Below are 15,759 nucleotides of genomic sequence, written 5' to 3'. Positions count from 1 at the left end.
CGGGCTGGGTTGTTTTTCCCACGTTACCCCCCACCCCGCAGCTCCTTGTGCGCCCTCCCCCCTGCTCCTTGCACCCCCCAGTCGGCCTTCGCTCGGGGGATGAAAGGTGACTTGGCCGTAAAACAAGCCCCAGGAGCCTGGCAGCACCGGGTAAAGTCCCCGGTAGGGTTGAGCCCCCCCTCACCACCCCAAAAGAGGGGGGGGCTGGGGGCTGTAGCAGCCCTGGGGGGCTGGCAAAGGGGGTAAATGTGGCTGGACCCCCCTCAGTGAGGTTTCTCCTGCCGTAGGGGTCCGGTGCAGAAGCATCTCCTCTGTTTGGCGGGGATGGGGGTCCCGGGCAGTGGCGGGGGACGGGCCTGCCCATCCCCCGCCACTGCCCAGATCCCCCATCCCCTGCGCAGGACTGACCCCCCCCCAATTCACCCCCCCAAGGCTGAGCGTGACCCCATAACCTTCTCAGGGCTCTGTTTATGGCAGCATCACCACATCGGCGGAGGCGGCACTTCCCCTTCGGCGCCTGCGCTTGCCGTGTCCCCGGAGCCGCCGTCAGCCCCGGGTAAGGGCCGAGCTGGGGGGGTGCTGTCACCGGAGCCCCCCCCCCCCGCCAAAGCTGGGCGAGATACCCCCCCCCCCCCAAAAAAAATGGGCTGAACAGAGCCGGCATCTTTCTGCGGCAGCGCTGGGAGCTGCCAGCCTGTGCCGCTGGGCTTACGGGAAGCAAAAGGCCCCCCCCGCCATGCAGGGAATCCCCAGGGGCTGGTGAGGGGCCCCCCCATTTTCCCGGAGGACCTGCACAGCCGCAGGTCCCCGGTTTGCGGAGCAGCAGAGCCGGTAGCAGCAGGTTGGGGGGGACGGGGTGTTTGCCAAGGGGAGGGGGGATGCGGAGTGCCGGGACCTCAGGAAGGGGGGCGGCTGAGGCCACGCTCCCCCTTATCCCCCAGTAACAAGGCCAGCGCAGCCCCCCCGTGGGGTTTTCGGCAGCTCGGGGCCCCCAACCCCTTTCTCGGAGCGGGGGGAGCCATCGCTGCTCGGGTCCCTGTGCCCAAGGCTCACACCCCACCCCTGCCCCCCCACCCCCGATCAGGGTCACAAGCCCACAGCACGTCCCGAGCAGCCCCCGGGGGGGTGTTCTGTGCCCGTCACCCCTCCCCGTATCCCTTTGCTCTCGCTGTGGCACCGCTGGCACCCAGTGAGTGCTGGGGAGCGGGGGGGCAGGTAGGCACCCCCAGATCCTCCTGGTTGTCCCTTCGTCCCTCCCCCCCAGGCCCTGATCCCCCCTCCCAAGCGTCCCTGCAGCCTGGGGTGGGTGGGATGAATCTCAGAGGCCCCATCGAGGGGCAGACGGGACCCCCCCAGCCCGCTTCCCCCCTGCCCACCCCAGGCGAGACCGGCGATGGTGAATTTTACGGAGAAGAGGGTAATTATGCCGGCGGGGCGACGCGAGCGCAGGCCGGTGCCCAGCCGACGGGAGCTAACGCGGCTGCACGGTGTTCGGGCAGCGATTCCTGCCCGTTCGCCAGCTGTGCCGTCCTAGCGACGGGGTCTGGGGTTACTCCAGGGGTCCCTGACCCCCTCTCTGTGCCATCGCCGCAGGTGCTGGCAGCCCATGGCGTCCTACCGCATCCGGCAGTACCGGGACCAGGACTACGACGCCGTCCGGACCCTCTTCGCCCGCGGCATCTTGGAGCACGCGCCGGCCGGCTACCGCCACGTCCTGCGCTCGGCGCGGGCGCAGCTGGGGCTGCTGGTCCTCTTCGCAGTGGCGCGGGCAGCCGCCGGCTACTGGGTGCTGGGGCTGGGGGCCGTGGCGCTGGCACTGGTGGCCACCTGGCTCCTGGTCCGCTCCTTCAGCAGCTCCTACGTGTGCCAGGCGCTGAGCACTGACCTCTGCGACATCCCCGCCAGCTACCTGCAGGCACCCGACTCCTGCTTCTGGGTGGCGGAGGCCGGCGGGGCCGTGGTGGGTATGGTGGCCGTGGCACCACCGGAGAACCCGGCCGAGAGAGGGGTGGCCCTGGAGCTGAAGCGAATGTCGGTCAGCAAGGACTACCGGGGCCGGGGCATCTCCAAAGCACTCTGCGGGGAGGTGCTGCGCTTCGCCCGGGCGCGGGGCTACGGGGCGGTGGTTCTCTCCACCTCCATGGTGCAGGTGGCGGCCCAGAAGCTCTACGAGGGCCAGGGCTTCAGGAAGGTGGGTGCCTTCAGCCCCTCGCTGCTCGGCAGCCTCCTCTGCTTCCAGATCTTCCACTACCGCTGCGACCTGCCCGGCCGCACCGTGGCCCCCCCGCGCTAGCCACCGCCCCACTAGCCACTGCCGCGCTAGCCACCACCCCGCTAGCCACCGCCGCGGCACACGAGGCCCTGCCACCGCACGACCCACCCCAGCACCAGCACACGAGGCCCCGCTGCAGCTCCTCCGTCCCCGGCACACGAGGCTCCGGTGCGGTGTCAGCGGTGGGGGGACGGAGGCTGCGCCTGGCCAGGCTGCCGCGGCCTCCCCTAGTTTTGTAGCAGTGAGAAATAAAGAAAGAGAGACCCGATGGCTCGGCAGTGCCCGCGCTGCCCGCGGGAAGGGCTTGGGGCTGTCCCTGAGCCATCCTGGGGGACACCGTGGGGGACAGGGGACATCTTGGGGGACAGGGACAGGGCAGGAAGATCCCAGTGCTGGGGACAGGGGCGTCAGGGACCCCCCGGGGTGCTGGGGGGGGGTCATCCAGGGGTGGCGACAGGGGAAACCCTGGGGACAGGGGACAACCCCAGGGGCAGGGGACACCTTGGGGGACAGGGGACACTTTGGGGGACAGGGGACACCTTGGAGGACAGGAGACACCTTAGGAGGCAGGGGACACCTTGGGGTACAGAGGGCACCCCCGGGGACAGGGAACTCCTTGGAGGACAGGGGACATCTTGGGGGACAGGGGACACCTTGGAGGACAGGGGACACCCCTGGGGACAGGGGACACCTTGGGGGACAGGGGACACCCCCAGGGACAGGGGACACCCCCAGGGACAGGGGACACTTTGGAGGACAGGGGACACTTTGGGGGACAGGGGACTCTGGGGCCCAGGAGCTGGCTGGCGGCTGTGCCCTCACTGAAGATGGCGTCGGTGCCTTTTCTCCCCCTCCCCGTGCCCGTGCCCTCACTCAAGATGGCGGCGGCCGAGCCGGCGTCACGTCGCGGCGGGGCGGGGCGGGGCGGGCGGAAGCGCAGGCAGAGGCCGCGGCACCGGCAGAGGCCGCGGCACCGGCAGAGGCCGCGGCACCGGCAGAGGCCGCGGCACCGGCAGAGGCCGCGGCACCGGCAGAGGCCGCGGCACCGGCAGAGGCCGCGGCACCGGCAGAGGCCGCGGCACCGGCAGAGGCCGCGGCACCGGCAGAGGCCGCGGCACCGGCAGAGGCCGGTACCATGGACTGTTACACGGCCAACTGGAACCCGCTGGGCGAGGAGGCCTTCTACCGGTGAGCGGGGGCGGCCTGCGCCCGGGGCCGCCCAGAGCCAGCCCCTTCCCCGTCCCTGCGGCCGGCCGGGGCGTCCCGGCGCCGGCCGTGGGGCTGGTTGGAGGGTCCCGGGGCTGGCCGGGGGGGGTCCCAGGACTGGTCGTGGGGGTTTCAGGGCTGGCCTTGGGTCCCGGGGCTGGCTGGGGGGTCCCGGGGCTGGTGGGAGGGTCTCAGGGCTGGTCATGGGTCCCGGGGCTGGTCGGGGGGGTTTTGGGGCTGCTGCTGGATCCTGGGGTTAGTTGGGGGATCTTGGGTCTGACTGGGGGGTCCCAGGGCCAGCTGGGGGGTGTGGGCAGTGTCCTAGCCCCCCCCCCCCCCATCCCTTGGTCTGCTGCCCGTCCATCCGTCTGTCCTGCAGGAGGTTCGAGCTGTACACCATGGAGTGGAGCCTGAAGGAGGACCTGCGGGACTGCCTGGTGGCGGCCGCCCCGTATGGGGGACCCATAGGTAGGGCTGGGGCAGGAGCCCCCTGCGTAGACGGAACCCCCCCTGGGCACACGGGACGCCCCGGCAGCGAGGGCAGAGGGGCCGCGGCTCAGACGGTCTGTCCCATCCCATCCCGCCCACAGCTCTGCTGAAGAACAACGCCCGGAAGGAGAAATCCCCCAGCACCCGCCCGCTGCTGGAGATCTACTCGGCCTCGGGGCTTCTCCTGGCCAGCACCCCGGTGAGCTGGCCCGGGGTCGGGCCCCACACACACACACACTTTAAGCTGCTCCTTGGGGGTCTGCGATGTGCCAGGAGCTTGGGACAGTCCCAATGCCGCAGGCTGTAGCGCTCTGCCCCTCGCAGCGATAACCCGCGGGCAGGGGAACTGCGGAAGAGCTCGCCAGTGGCACCGAAGGCCTTACGGCTGCATTACCGGCTGGGTCTGGCCGGTGAATCACCGGGTTGTGAGACCGGCAGTGCCCTCTGCCTGCGCCAGTCACTTGTGGCACCCTTGGGCAGCTCCTCTGGTCTCTCCGTGGGGAAGCTGGATGCTACCACGCGTCCTCAGCACCTTGACTGCCTGAAAGGAGGGTGCAGAGAGGGGGGATGAGTCTCTTGAGCCAAGGAACCAGCGGCAGGCCAAGAGGGAATGGCCTCAAGCTGCGCCAGGGCAGGGTCAGACTGGCTCTTAGGAAGGATTTCTTTGCAGAAGGGGTTGTTGGGCGTTGGAATGGGCTGCCCAGGGCAGGGGGGGAGTCCCCATCCCTGGAGGGGTTGAAGAGTCGGGTTGAGCCAGCGCTGAGGGACCTGGTGGAGTTGGGAACGGTCAGGGTGAGGTTCATGGTTGGGCTGGAGGAGCTTCAAGGGCTCTTCCAATCTCGACGATTCTATGGTTCTGTAATTCTGGGATTCTGTGATTCAGCTCTTTGGGGCGATGGCTCCGTGCAGCCCCCTGAAAGCTTTGGAGAAGCTGCTCAGAAGTGGGGGGAGCGGGGGTAGCTGTAGGGAGAAGGAGGCTTCCCGGGACAGGGTGGGGATGGGAGCCACAGTGTTGGTGCCGCAGCAGTGTCCTCCCGTCCTCACTGCCCGGGGCTGGTGGGGATGTGGAGGGCTGGGGAAAGCTGCTGCGACCGCAGGGCCCTGCAGAGCCAGGGCGGCCAGTGGCATGGGACCTCCGGATGCCCAGCTGTGCCCGTTGGCTTCACGTACGTCTCCTGGAGGGATGTCTCTGGGGCTGGGCTGGCTGCGAGGCGAGCAGCCCCGTGGCATGCTGACGTGTCTCCTGTCCACAGTGGAAGAGCGGGCAGCTGGTACAGCTGGGCTGGACGGCCAGTGAGGACCTGCTGTGCATCCAGGAGGACGGCACCGTTCTCATCTACAACCTCTTCTGCGAGTTCAAGCGCCACTTCAGCATGGGCAACGTGAGTGGGGCAGGACAGGGAGCCTGGGAGGTGCCTGGGGTTGGGGTTGTGCCATGGGGAACTCCCTGTGGGGCGCAGTGGGGCACCCAGGGCTCTCCCAGCCTCCCTGCAGGGCTGCCAGCCTTTGGCAATGAGCTGGCAACCGTCCCCATGGCCCCTGGGGCCAGAACAGACCCCTCTTCGCCATGGAGCGAGGTCTGTCTGATCTGGGACACCTCCTCCTCCTGCTCCCCGGGGAGGTTTTTGTCCCCAGAGTGTGGTGCCGAGCACGGGCCCAGCTCTCTCTCCGATGCAGGAGGTGCTGCAGAACCACGTGCTGGAGGCCAAGGTTTTCCACACAGAGTACGGCACCGGCGTGGCCATCCTCACCGGGGCACACCGCTTCTCCCTGACCACCAACATCGACGACCTGAAGCTGCGCAGGATGCCCGAGGTTCCCGGTGCGTCCCCTCGCCGCTGCTCCCCCGGCTCTGGCCGGGCGCGGGGGCCTGACGCTGCTCCCCGGCAGGTTTGCAGAAGCCGCCCTCGTGCTGGGCCGTGCTGTCCCAGGACAGAGTCACCATCGTCCTGCTGGCGGTCGGGCAGGAACTCTACCTCTTGGACAACACCTCCTGCTCTGTGGTGGTGAGTGAGCTGTGACAGCTGGCCCTGGAGGGGGGAGCAGGGCGATTTGCAGCCCCCCCTCCCTCGCTGGCAGGTCCTTCCCCTGTCCCCACGCTGTCCCACGGGCGGCCACGTACCGCAGGGCCACTCCTGTTTAACATCTTATTGATGATCTGGACAAGGGGATCCAGTGCCCCTTCAGTCAGTTTGCAAAGGACACCCAGTTGGGTGGGAGTGTTGATCTGCTCGAGGGTAGGGAGGTTCCACAGACAGATCTGGGCAGGCTGGAGCGATGGGCTGAGGGCAACTGGGGGAGTTTCACTAAGGCCAAATGCCGGGTGCTGCCCTTGGGCCACAACAACCCCCAGCAGCGCTACAGGCTTGGGGAGGAGTGGCTGGAGAGCTGCCAGTCAGAGAGGGACCTGGGGGGGATTGATAATGAGCCAGCAGTGTGCCCAGGGGGCCAAGAAGGCCAATGGCATCCTGGCTTGTATCAGCACTAGCGTGGCCAGCAGGGACAGGGGAGGGATCTCACCCCTGTGCTCGGCACTGGTGAGGCCGCCCCTCGATCCCTGGGTTCAGTTTTGGGCCCCTCACTCCAAAAAGGCCCTTGAATGACTCGAGCGTGTCCAGAGAAGGGCAACGGAGCTGGTGCAGGGTCTGGAGCACAGGTGTGATGGGGAGCGGCTGAGGGAACTGGGGGGGTTTAGTCTGGAGAAGAGGAGGCTGAGGGGAGACCTCATGGCCCTCTGCAACTGCCTGAAAGGAGGGTGCAGAGAGGGGGGATGAGTCTCTTGAGCCAAGGAACCAGCACCAGGACAAGAGGGAATGGCCTCAAGCTGCGCCAGGGCAGGGTCAGACTGGCTCTTAGGAAGGATTTCTTTGCAGAAGGGGTTGTTGGGCGTTGGAATGGGCTGCCCAGGGCAGGGGGGGAGTCCCCATCCCTGGAGGGGTTGAAGAGTCGGGTTGCCCCAGCGCTGAGGGATCTGGTGGAGTTGGGAACGGTCAGGGTGAGGTTCATGGTTGGACTGGAGGAGCTTCAAGGGCTTTTCCAACCTCCATGATTCTGGGATTCTGTGACATCTGGCCCCATCCTGGGTGAGGCTGGAGCAGACACCGGGTGGGAAGGGACACCCCCGCTCCAACCAGTCCTCAGCCCCTTACGCAGCGTCGGGGCTGGCGCGTGGCAGTCCCGTGTCTCCCTGGTGTGACCCTCACCTTTTCCCTGTCCCAGACCCCCCCCGGCATGAGCCCCTCTGCCGGCGCCTACCTGTGCATGGCCGTGTCCTTCAACTACCGCTGCCTGGCTCTCTTCACCGACACCGGCTACATCTGGATGGGCCTGGCCACACTGAAGGTGAGGCCCTCCCTCCCCCCCGCCGCAGGGCTTCGGGGTGTCAGCCCCCTCCTCCCTGTGCCCACACGGGTTCCCTACGCACTCGGGGCTGCAGGTCAGCCTTGGGGGAGTCTGCGCCCCTCCCTCAGCACATCCACCCTCTTATTCTTCACCTGATTTCATACCTCGCGCCCCACCTTTTCTATTTCTGGGGACACCTTTTTGCTGGCCTTGCCCCTCCCTTTCTCTGTCCAAACTCCCCCCAGACAAACAGCTCACCAGTAATTACTTTCTTCCTACCGGTCACAGTTACGTCCGTACCCAGATTTCCCACTCCTAATACTGTTTCCTAGGCAGTCTCAGCCTCACCACCGCCGCTGGCGCGGTCACTTCAGCGCAGGGGCCTCCCTTGCGAGTCACGATTCCACCCTGCGGATTCCCCCACATTGCGGGGCTCGTGCTGGTGAGGGGCCGGTTGCCCTCCACGCCCTCCGAGACCAGTCCTCCTTTCACCTTCGTTCCCTTGGTCTCAGCCAAGCACAACCAGCTTCTTGCTCCATGTGCTGGCATTCTGGCAATGGGGGTGTTTCTCACACCCGGTTTCAGTGCTCACACAGCATCCTCACCCTTCGGACCCAGCCCTGGCTGCTTCCAGAGCCGGTGACGGGCCGGGACCCGCTTGGCGCTGGGCTGGGCCGCTTGTCCCCTCCATGCCCTGCTGCCATCCCCCAACCCAGCTCTCTCCTGCCGCAGGACAAGTTCTGCGAGTTCACCAGCAGCATCCGATCTCCGCCCAAGCAGATGGTTTGGTGAGTGGCCCCCCTGGCCGTGCCCACCCGTGCCCCTGTGCTACCCTGAGCCTTCGCCGGGGCCCGCTCAGCTCTGTGGCCACCCCGCTGCCTCCCTGGGATGAGCAGGACCCCCGTCGCGTCCCCGCTCCAGGGCGGGGGGGGCTGTGGCGGGGCTGGGGGTAAGCTGGGGGTCCCTGGCAGGTGCCTGCGTCCCCGGAGCCGGCAGCGTGCTGTGGTGGTGGCCTGGGACCGGCAGCTGATGGTGGCGGGGAACTCCACAGAGTGCATCCAGTATCCTTCGGGGTAGACGGACCCGTGTCGTTTCCAAGGGCTGGCCCAGACTGTGGGCACCCACTGTCCCTCCTCGGGCCACCACCATCCCTGTCACCCACAGTGGTATCCCTGGATTCCCCCCTCGGTCAGCGGCCCCCTGGGACGGTCAGAGGGGGTTGACCTTGTTTTCTGCAGTTCTGCCACCATCTCCCTTCCCCGGCCCCAGCCAGCCCAGTCTGGGATCGAGGGGTGGGGGGGATTCCTGCCCCTCCCAAGTGCTGACCCCGCACCCCGCTGCCTCTCCCTGGAAATGGGGGGGGCGGGGGCTCTCCCTGGTATCACTGGGGCTGCCCTTGGCCCTGGGCTGTGCCCCGAGCCACTTGTTCCCCACCAGCCCTTAGCGGGGAGCGCAGATTTGTCCTGGATGAGGATTCCTACCTGGTGCCGGAGCTGGACGGGGTCCGGATCTTGTCTCGCACCTCCCACGAGTTCCTGCACGAGATCCCAGGTGGGATGAGGCTGAGTGGGACCCGCTGCTGGAGCTGCTGGGCTTGGGGCTGAGGCCTGGCACAGCTCAACATGCCTGTTGCTCACCTCCCGCACTGCTGCCACCCTCCCGCTTCCCGAGCGGAGCTGCCATGGCTCGGGGCAGGGAATAACCCCTCAGGACACGCGTGTGTCCCCCCCACACCAAAGGACGGGGCCGGCACCGGCTCTGCCAGGACCCAGAGCCGCAGGTGGGGCGGGGCGGGAGCAGATTGCAGTGGGTGCAGGTGAGGTGCCTGGGCTGGGACAGCCTCTCACCTGTTTTTTTTGGGTTTTTTTTTCCCTTTTTTCCTCCTCCCCATCTCCAGAAGCCAGCCAGGAGATCTTCAAGATCGCCTCCATGGCCCCGGGGGCTCTGCTGCTGGAGGCGCAGAAGGAGTACGAGGTACGACCCCGCTGCTCCACGCCCCCATGTCCTGCCCGTCCCTGAGGACGCTGGGCTGACTCCGACGCCAGCCGCTGCCGGCGTTACCCCACGGTGGGGAACGGGGAGATCCCGGGGGTGCTGGGGCTCCCCCCACAGGCTGCGTTCCCCTGCAGAAGGAGAGCCAGAAGGCAGACGAGTACCTGCGAGAGATCAAGGACCAGAAGCTGCTCCCGGAGGCGGTGAGCCAGTGCATCGAGGCAGCCGGCTACGAGCACGAGCCTGACACCCAGAAGTCGCTGCTGAGGGTGAGTGAGGTGGAGGAAGGCTGTGGCCGAGGCTGAAGGCAGCTCCTTCCCGGCACAGCCCCCCCAGCGCCATGCACCTCTCCCCACAGGCAGCCTCCTTCGGGAAGTGCTTCATCGACAAGTTCCCCCCGGAGAGCTTCGTGCGCATGTGCCAGGACCTGCGGGTGCTCAATGCCATCCGGGACTACCAGATCGGCATCCCCCTCACCTTCACCCAGTATCCTCCGTGCAAGGACCCCGGGGCGGGCGCAGGATCAGGCCCAGGTGGGATCGGTGCTGTCCGGGGCTCTGACTGTCTCGTAGGTGGAGAGATGTCCCGATCCAATGTTGGGGGAGGTTTTGATATGATCCCAAGAGTGAGATTAAGACAAAAACGAGGTCAAATGCCCTACACCCAAACCAGTTTTTATTATTAAAAGCAAAGAGGGGTAGCGATAGGACAGAATGGAAGGGAAAGACAGAAATCAAGGAAGTGTGTGGGGTAGAGTCGCAAGAACAGTCACTGCTGTGGATCCAGCAGAGTGCTGTTGGTCCTCAGTCTTCAGCTCTTCGGTGGTGGGGGCACACGCAGCAAAGTTTTCTGTTGCCTTTTTAAGTTCATTGTATCAGCTGATGAGCACACCTGCCCATCTTTAGGGTTTTTTTTTTTCTCTCTGGTCCCACAGGTTTTTGCTACATCCGGCTTCTGGGGCAGAACTGCTGCCTCTTACCTTATCTTACCTTATCTTATCTTATCTTACCCCTGTGCTCAGCACTGGTGAGGCCGCCCCTCGATCCCTGGGTTCAGTTTTGGGCCCCTCACTCCAAAAAGGCCATTGAATGACTCGAGCGTGTCCAGAGAAGGGCAACGGAGCTGGTGCAGGGTCTGGAGCACAGGTGTGATGGGGAGCGGCTGAGGGAACTGGGGGGGTTTAGTGTGGAGAAGAGGAGGCTGAGGGGAGACCTCATGGCCCTCTGCAACTGCCTGAAAGGAGGGTGCAGAGAGGGGGGATGAGTCTCTTGAGCCAAGGAACCAGCGGCAGGCCAAGAGGGAATGGCCTCAAGCTGCGCCAGGGCAGGGTCAGACTGGCTCTTAGGAAGGATTTCTTTGCAGAAGGGGTTGTTGGGCGTTGGAATGGGCTGCCCAGGGCAGGGGGGGAGTCCCCATCCCTGGAGGGGTTGAAGAGTCGGGTTGAGCCAGCGCTGAGGGATCTGGTGGAGTTGGGAACGGTCAGGGTGAGGTTCATGGTTGGGCTGGAGGAGCTTCAAGGGCTTTTCCATCCCCCATGATTCTGGGATTATCCATTCATAAGCAATGATGCATGGGGTCTGGTGTACACGATAAGAATCACAAATGGCTACAGGGTGGAGCCACTGATAAACAGTTGGTTTCGCTCAGTCCACATCTCCCCATTTGAAGTTTTTCTAAGGAGTTTGTCAATGCAACTGCAAGGGGGTGGGGGGTGCAGCCTTCCATACACTCCTGCTCCCTTGAGGGACGTTCCTTAGACTAATCCAAAGGCTGCAGCTTGTCCTGGGAGGTTTGCACAGACACCAGCAAGCTCTGAGAGAGTCACTGGACATTTCAGTCTCACAAGAGAGCGGCAGAGCTGCTTAACTTGGCCCCGTGGCGCTCGGGCACCGGCTGCGCCCCAGGCCCCGTGGCAGGGCTCTGCAGCTGAGACCTCTGCGCTCACCACACCCCACAGAGCTGACCTGTGGTGCCTGCAGAGCCGAGCTGGTTCTGCGGCCATGTGTGGCAGACAGGGAAGCTGCCAGGAGGGAGGCAGGTGCCCAGCACACGCTGCCAGCGCTCCAGGGGGGTTTTGAGGTTCCAGATGTCCCTTGACTGTCCCCACAGATACAAGCGACTCACCATCGAGGTCCTGCTGGACAGGTGAGGGTCCCCCCGAGCTGGGCACAACAGCCTGGGCCGAGCCAGTCCCTGTCCCCACAGTCCCCTGAGCAGTCTCTGAGCGCTTGGGGGGGCCCCTGGTGAGCTGCTCACTCCTCTGACCCCCCCACGTGTCCCCCCAGGCTGGTCCTGCGACGGCTCTACCCCCTGGCCATCAGGATCTGCGAGTACCTGCGTCTCTCGGAGATCCAGGGCGTCAGCCGCATCCTGGCCCACTGGGCCTGCTACAAGGTAAGGGGGGGGGCAGCTCGGGGGGGGGCTCTGCCCGTGCGTGGCCGTGTCCAGACCTCTCCCCTGACGCCCTTCCAGGTGCAGCAGAAGGACAAGTCGGATGAGGAGGTGGCCCACGCCATCAACCAGAAGCTGGGCGACACGCCGGGCATCTCCTACTCCGAGATTGCCGCCCGGGCTTACGACTGCGGCAGGACGGAGCTGGCCATCAAGGTCTCTTGGCTGGCCCCGCGGTGTGGCCAGCTGGGATGGCTCGGGGTGGGGGTCATGTGTGGTGGCCGTGGACCGACAGCCCCTCTGCCGCCTGCAGCTGCTGGAGTACGAGCCGCGCTCGGGGGAGCAGGTCCCGCTGCTGCTGAAGATGAAGCGGAGCAAGCTGGCCCTTGGCAAAGCCATCGAGAGTGGCGACACCGACCTGGGTGAGGCTCAGCGCTGGGGGAGCCCCCTTTGTGTCTTTGGGCCTTCTGGGGTGAGGGTGGCAGGAGCTGCTTGAGCCCTGAGGGGCAGAGCTCACCCCTGTCCCCCCCCCACCCGCCCTCTTTTCCCCAGTTTACACCGTCGTGCTCCACCTGAAGAACGAGCTGAATCGTGGCACCTTCTTCATGACGCTGCAGAACCAGCCGGTGGCCCTGAGCCTGTACCGCCAGGTATGGACCGTCCCCACGGGCTGGGGCCCCAGCGTGGTGGGTGCTGCTCCCTGCGTACCCTCACCCCGGTCACATCGCTCCCCAGTTCTGCAAACACCAGGAGCGGGAGACGCTGAAGGACCTCTATAACCAGGACGACAATCACCAGGAGCTCGGCAACTTCCACGTCCACTCCAGCTACTCGGAGAAGGTCTGTGCCCGGCAGCGGGAGGAGGAGGAGTGGGGAGGAAGGGCTGGCAGGCTCTGGGCTGGCTTCTCCTCACCTGGGGAGCTGGGGATGGGGCAGGGGGGAGTTTTGTGCCCCATGGTGGGCTCCCCAACTTGTACCCTGGGGCCATCGTCCCCTCAGGACTTTGTCCCAGCAGCCCCCCAGCCCCGGGTCAGGATCCCACCCAGGGCTGGGCCCTGCCGAGCCCTCTGACACTCTCTGGGGATGGGACAAACCATCACAGAGCCGGAGCTTCACCTTGGCCGTGTCTCGGCACCAGACCCCGCCTCCTGCCCCAGCTGGGGGGCTCTGAGGGGGCTGCCCTGTCCCTGCAGCCTGGCAGCGGTGCTGGCGGGGGGTGAAGTGGCCGCGCTCTCTGTCCTCAGCGCATCGAAGGGCGAGTAGGAGCTCTGCAGAACGCCCTGGACGAGTACTACAAAGCCAAGAACGAGTTTGCTGCCAAGGTGAGCGCAGCTGGGGCTGGGGAGGTGCCGTGGGGCTTCGGCCGGGCCCCGTCCCCTTGAGGTGGGGTCACGGTCCACTCAGTGGAATCGGGATGGTTCGTTCACTACAATCCCAAAAGTGCAAAAGTAAGGTGACCGACACCAAAGGGGATTGTATAAATCAAACAGGGAAATTTTATTGTGCTGCCCGTGAAGCGACATGTGATAGAGATGGGTGAGAGAGAGGGGAAAAGTGAAGTTTAGAGAGAGGAGAAAGCAAGGACTCTTACACCGCAGGTCCCCCCGTCCTGCTCCATGGGCTGAGCTGGGACAGGGGAAGCTTTAGGCTGGCGCTTTGCTCCCCAGGCCACAGAGGATCAGATCAAGCTCCTGCGGCTCCAGAGGCACCTCCAGGAGGACTTTGACAAGCCCTACCTCGACCTCTCACTGCACGACACCGTCTCCAACCTCATCTTGGATGGCCACCACAAGCGAGCCGAGCAGCTCTACCGGGAGTTCAAGATCCCCGACAAGAGGTGGGTCCTGGGGTGGGGGGGCTCCTCCGGGCAGTCGTGGGAGTCACCCCAGGCAGCAGTGTTTTGCTGATTAAGGATGCTAATTAAACTCAGACACCAGAGTGAAAAGAGTAGGTGTGTTTTACTGGGGATAACTAAATAATGTAACAGAGTAATGCAGAAAACACGCAGTGAGAAAAGACAGAATAATGCGCTTGAAGCAAACAAACAGGAAAATACAGGGTAATGCATCAACTCATTACTACCCGAGAGAGAGGGAATAGCGATTAAGAAAGACCCATCACCACTTGCACCCGTTCCCATCATCCAGACCCGCAGGCGCTGGGCAGCCCCGGTTACAGCGAGGATTTGGAGAGCCTTTCCCGGCAAGTGGGAAGTCCTACGCGGTGCGTCCACCCGTAGGTGAGGCTTCCAAAGTCGCTGTGAGCGGGTCCAGCCTTATATACCCAAAAATCAGCAAGCCAGAATAGCTGGCACCTTTGATTTGAGCGGAAATATCTGGTTTCAATCTCACATTAGATTCCCCCAGAGCCTGGCCAGGGCGCAAGGAGGAAGCCAAGGGAGTTTCCCTGCTTATCTAATTTATTGATGTTCTTTTCAGAACAAGGCCGCACAGCTGGTCTCAAGGCCAGACAGCTGGCTCCATGGCCTTGTTACACAAAGAAGGATAAAAATATATTCAGGATAAACATGTTTTCATGACATTCATCATCAGTAATGAGTATATGATATCTAAGCTACATCTTTCATTAACGAGCATACATATTTTGCTAATGATCACATCCTAAGTCAGCAGCTTCGGCTCGGCGCCTGTTCAGGCCTCAATACTTCCACACTTCAGCACTTTTTACATCAGCACAGGTGGTTCGTTATAACCCAGCACAATATCTACTAGCATAGTGGTTATCAGTTATAAAATATACAGGATTCATCTCTAGGTCAACTCTTAGAGCTTCAAGGAGCTGTGCTGTGGGGCTGGGCTTGGGGGGCTGCAGGGCGCTGCCAGCTTGGCCTGTGTCCCCCAGGTACTGGTGGCTGAAGATCAGCGCCCTGGCCAACCGTGGGGACTGGGAGGAGCTGGAGAAGTTCTCCAAGAGCAAAAAGTCACCCATCGGGTACCTGGTAAGAGCTTTCCTGGCTGGAGGAGGGGGCCAGCCCTGCCCCAGGGTGGGGCTGTGGAGCTGGGCCAGGCCCTGGGCACTGCCTGGAGCAGCCTGGACAGGTTGATGTGGGGCAAAAGCTGAAGCTGGGAGCCGGGAGCCAGCACCCCCCTGCCCTCCCCTCCCTTCTCCTCCCCTCTCCTCTCCAGCCCTTCGTGGAGATCTCAGTGAAGCACCATAATCGCTACGAGGCCAAGAAGTACGCGCCCCGCGTCACCCCCGAGCAGCGCGTCAAAGCCTTCGTCCTCGTGGGGTGCGTTGGCGTGGCCCTGGCGTGGGGGGTGGCGGGGGGGCGGAGTTGGAACCTGCAGGAACTTGGGGGCCTCATGGGGAACCGGGGGTGGGTGAGACCCCCAGGAGCACGTTGGCGGTGTCTGGGGGGGCGGGGGGCACCCTGAGCCTCGTCCGCTGCAGCCTGGTTCCTCCAGGATGAGGGGGAGCAGGGGCTGGGGCTGCTGTTCCCCCTCCTGTCCCCATGCCACCCCCAGCTCCCCCCGCTCTGCCGCAGGGACCTGGACCAGGCAGCCGACGCCGCCATCGAGCACAAGAACGAGACGGAGATGAACTTCGTCTTGTCCAAGTGCACGGCCAGCACCGATGCCGCCGTGGCCGAGAAGCTGAACCGGGCCCGAGCCCAGCTCCTGAAGAAGTGAGCCCCAGCCCTGGGGGGGCCCTGTTCCCCCCCGCTTGCCCACCATGCACTCCTGGGGCTCTCTACCCCCTCATCCTGCCACTGGGGCCACTGTCCCACCCACCTCCCCCTTGGTGGGGGGTGTCTGCCCGGGGATGAGGGCAGGGTGGCAGAAGGGTGTCAGTGTCCTGTGTCAGGGCTGGGGACACCCTGGCAGTGTCCCCCTCGCAGCTGCTATGAGGCCAAGGTCTTCCTCGCTGGCTGTGAGATACAGCAGTGGGACCCCCCCCCCGCCCAGTGCCTGTGGGGCCCCCACCTCACTGGGGACAGAGGGCCCCCCCCCCCCCCCCCCCGCACCCTCTCCCCCTTTCCCTTTGTGTTCAATAAAGTGAAAAGCTCCCTGTCCTGTCTCTGTGCTCAGCCCCCCCAGCCTGCTCAG

At 64.6% G+C, this 15,759-nt stretch overlaps 2 protein-coding genes across 4 annotated transcripts; both read left to right on the top strand.

Annotated features, from left to right (window-relative positions):
- The first annotated feature begins 403 nt into the window (after nt 1-403).
- On the top strand, nt 404-2,540 carry LOC141942349 (putative N-acetyltransferase family 8 member 5). Of its 3 annotated transcripts, none has more exons than XM_074865361.1 (2): nt 404-556; nt 1,594-2,540. In XM_074865361.1, exons 1-2 carry the CDS (start codon nt 471-473, stop codon nt 2,291-2,293), a joined length of 786 nt encoding a protein of 261 aa, XP_074721462.1. In that variant the 5' UTR covers nt 404-470; the 3' UTR covers nt 2,294-2,540. The 3 variants fall into 3 exon arrangements, with proteins under 3 accessions (XP_074721462.1, XP_074721463.1, XP_074721465.1); XM_074865362.1 differs by lacking the exon at nt 404-556 and adding an exon at nt 672-831; XM_074865364.1 differs by lacking the exon at nt 404-556 and adding an exon at nt 832-841.
- Nucleotides 2,541-3,331: 791 nt separating this feature from the next.
- Nucleotides 3,332-15,721, top strand: VPS16 (VPS16 core subunit of CORVET and HOPS complexes). The gene is made up of 24 exons (XM_074865355.1): nt 3,332-3,460; nt 3,858-3,946; nt 4,069-4,166; nt 5,221-5,349; nt 5,645-5,789; nt 5,858-5,973; nt 7,187-7,309; nt 8,042-8,097; nt 8,281-8,370; nt 8,766-8,860; nt 9,207-9,283; nt 9,439-9,570; nt 9,660-9,787; nt 11,411-11,446; nt 11,587-11,695; nt 11,774-11,908; nt 12,006-12,114; nt 12,245-12,342; nt 12,428-12,532; nt 12,937-13,014; nt 13,360-13,529; nt 14,555-14,651; nt 14,839-14,942; nt 15,198-15,721. Exons 1-24 carry the CDS (start codon nt 3,408-3,410, stop codon nt 15,340-15,342), a joined length of 2,517 nt encoding a protein of 838 aa, XP_074721456.1. The 5' UTR covers nt 3,332-3,407; the 3' UTR covers nt 15,343-15,721.
- Nucleotides 15,722-15,759: the final 38 nt, after the last annotated feature.

Source organism: Strix uralensis, chromosome 4, assembly GCF_047716275.1.
Source record: "Strix uralensis isolate ZFMK-TIS-50842 chromosome 4, bStrUra1, whole genome shotgun sequence".
NCBI classification, from domain to species: Eukaryota; Metazoa; Chordata; class Aves; order Strigiformes; family Strigidae; genus Strix; species Strix uralensis.
The sequence above is the reverse complement of the archived record's forward strand: the minus strand, read 5'-3'. Positions and strand labels throughout refer to the sequence as shown.

What these genes read in the sequence shown, in the direction of transcription:
- VPS16 (XM_074865355.1), top strand. Translation starts at nt 3,408, where the DNA reads ATGGACTGTTACACGGCCAACTGGAACCCGCTGGGCGAGGAGGCCTTC. An exon ending in CCCGTATGGGGGACCCATAG is followed by an intron (nt 3,947 to 4,068) that starts GTAGGGCTGGGG and finishes TCCCGCCCACAG; the next exon opens with CTCTGCTGAAGAACAACGCC. An exon ending in ATCCCCCTCACCTTCACCCA is followed by an intron (nt 9,788 to 11,410) that starts GTATCCTCCGTG and finishes CTGTCCCCACAG; the next exon opens with ATACAAGCGACTCACCATCG.
- LOC141942349 (XM_074865361.1), top strand. Translation starts at nt 471, where the DNA reads ATGGCAGCATCACCACATCGGCGGAGGCGGCACTTCCCCTTCGGCGCC. An exon ending in GGAGCCGCCGTCAGCCCCGG is followed by an intron (nt 557 to 1,593) that starts GTAAGGGCCGAG and finishes CCATCGCCGCAG; the next exon opens with GTGCTGGCAGCCCATGGCGT.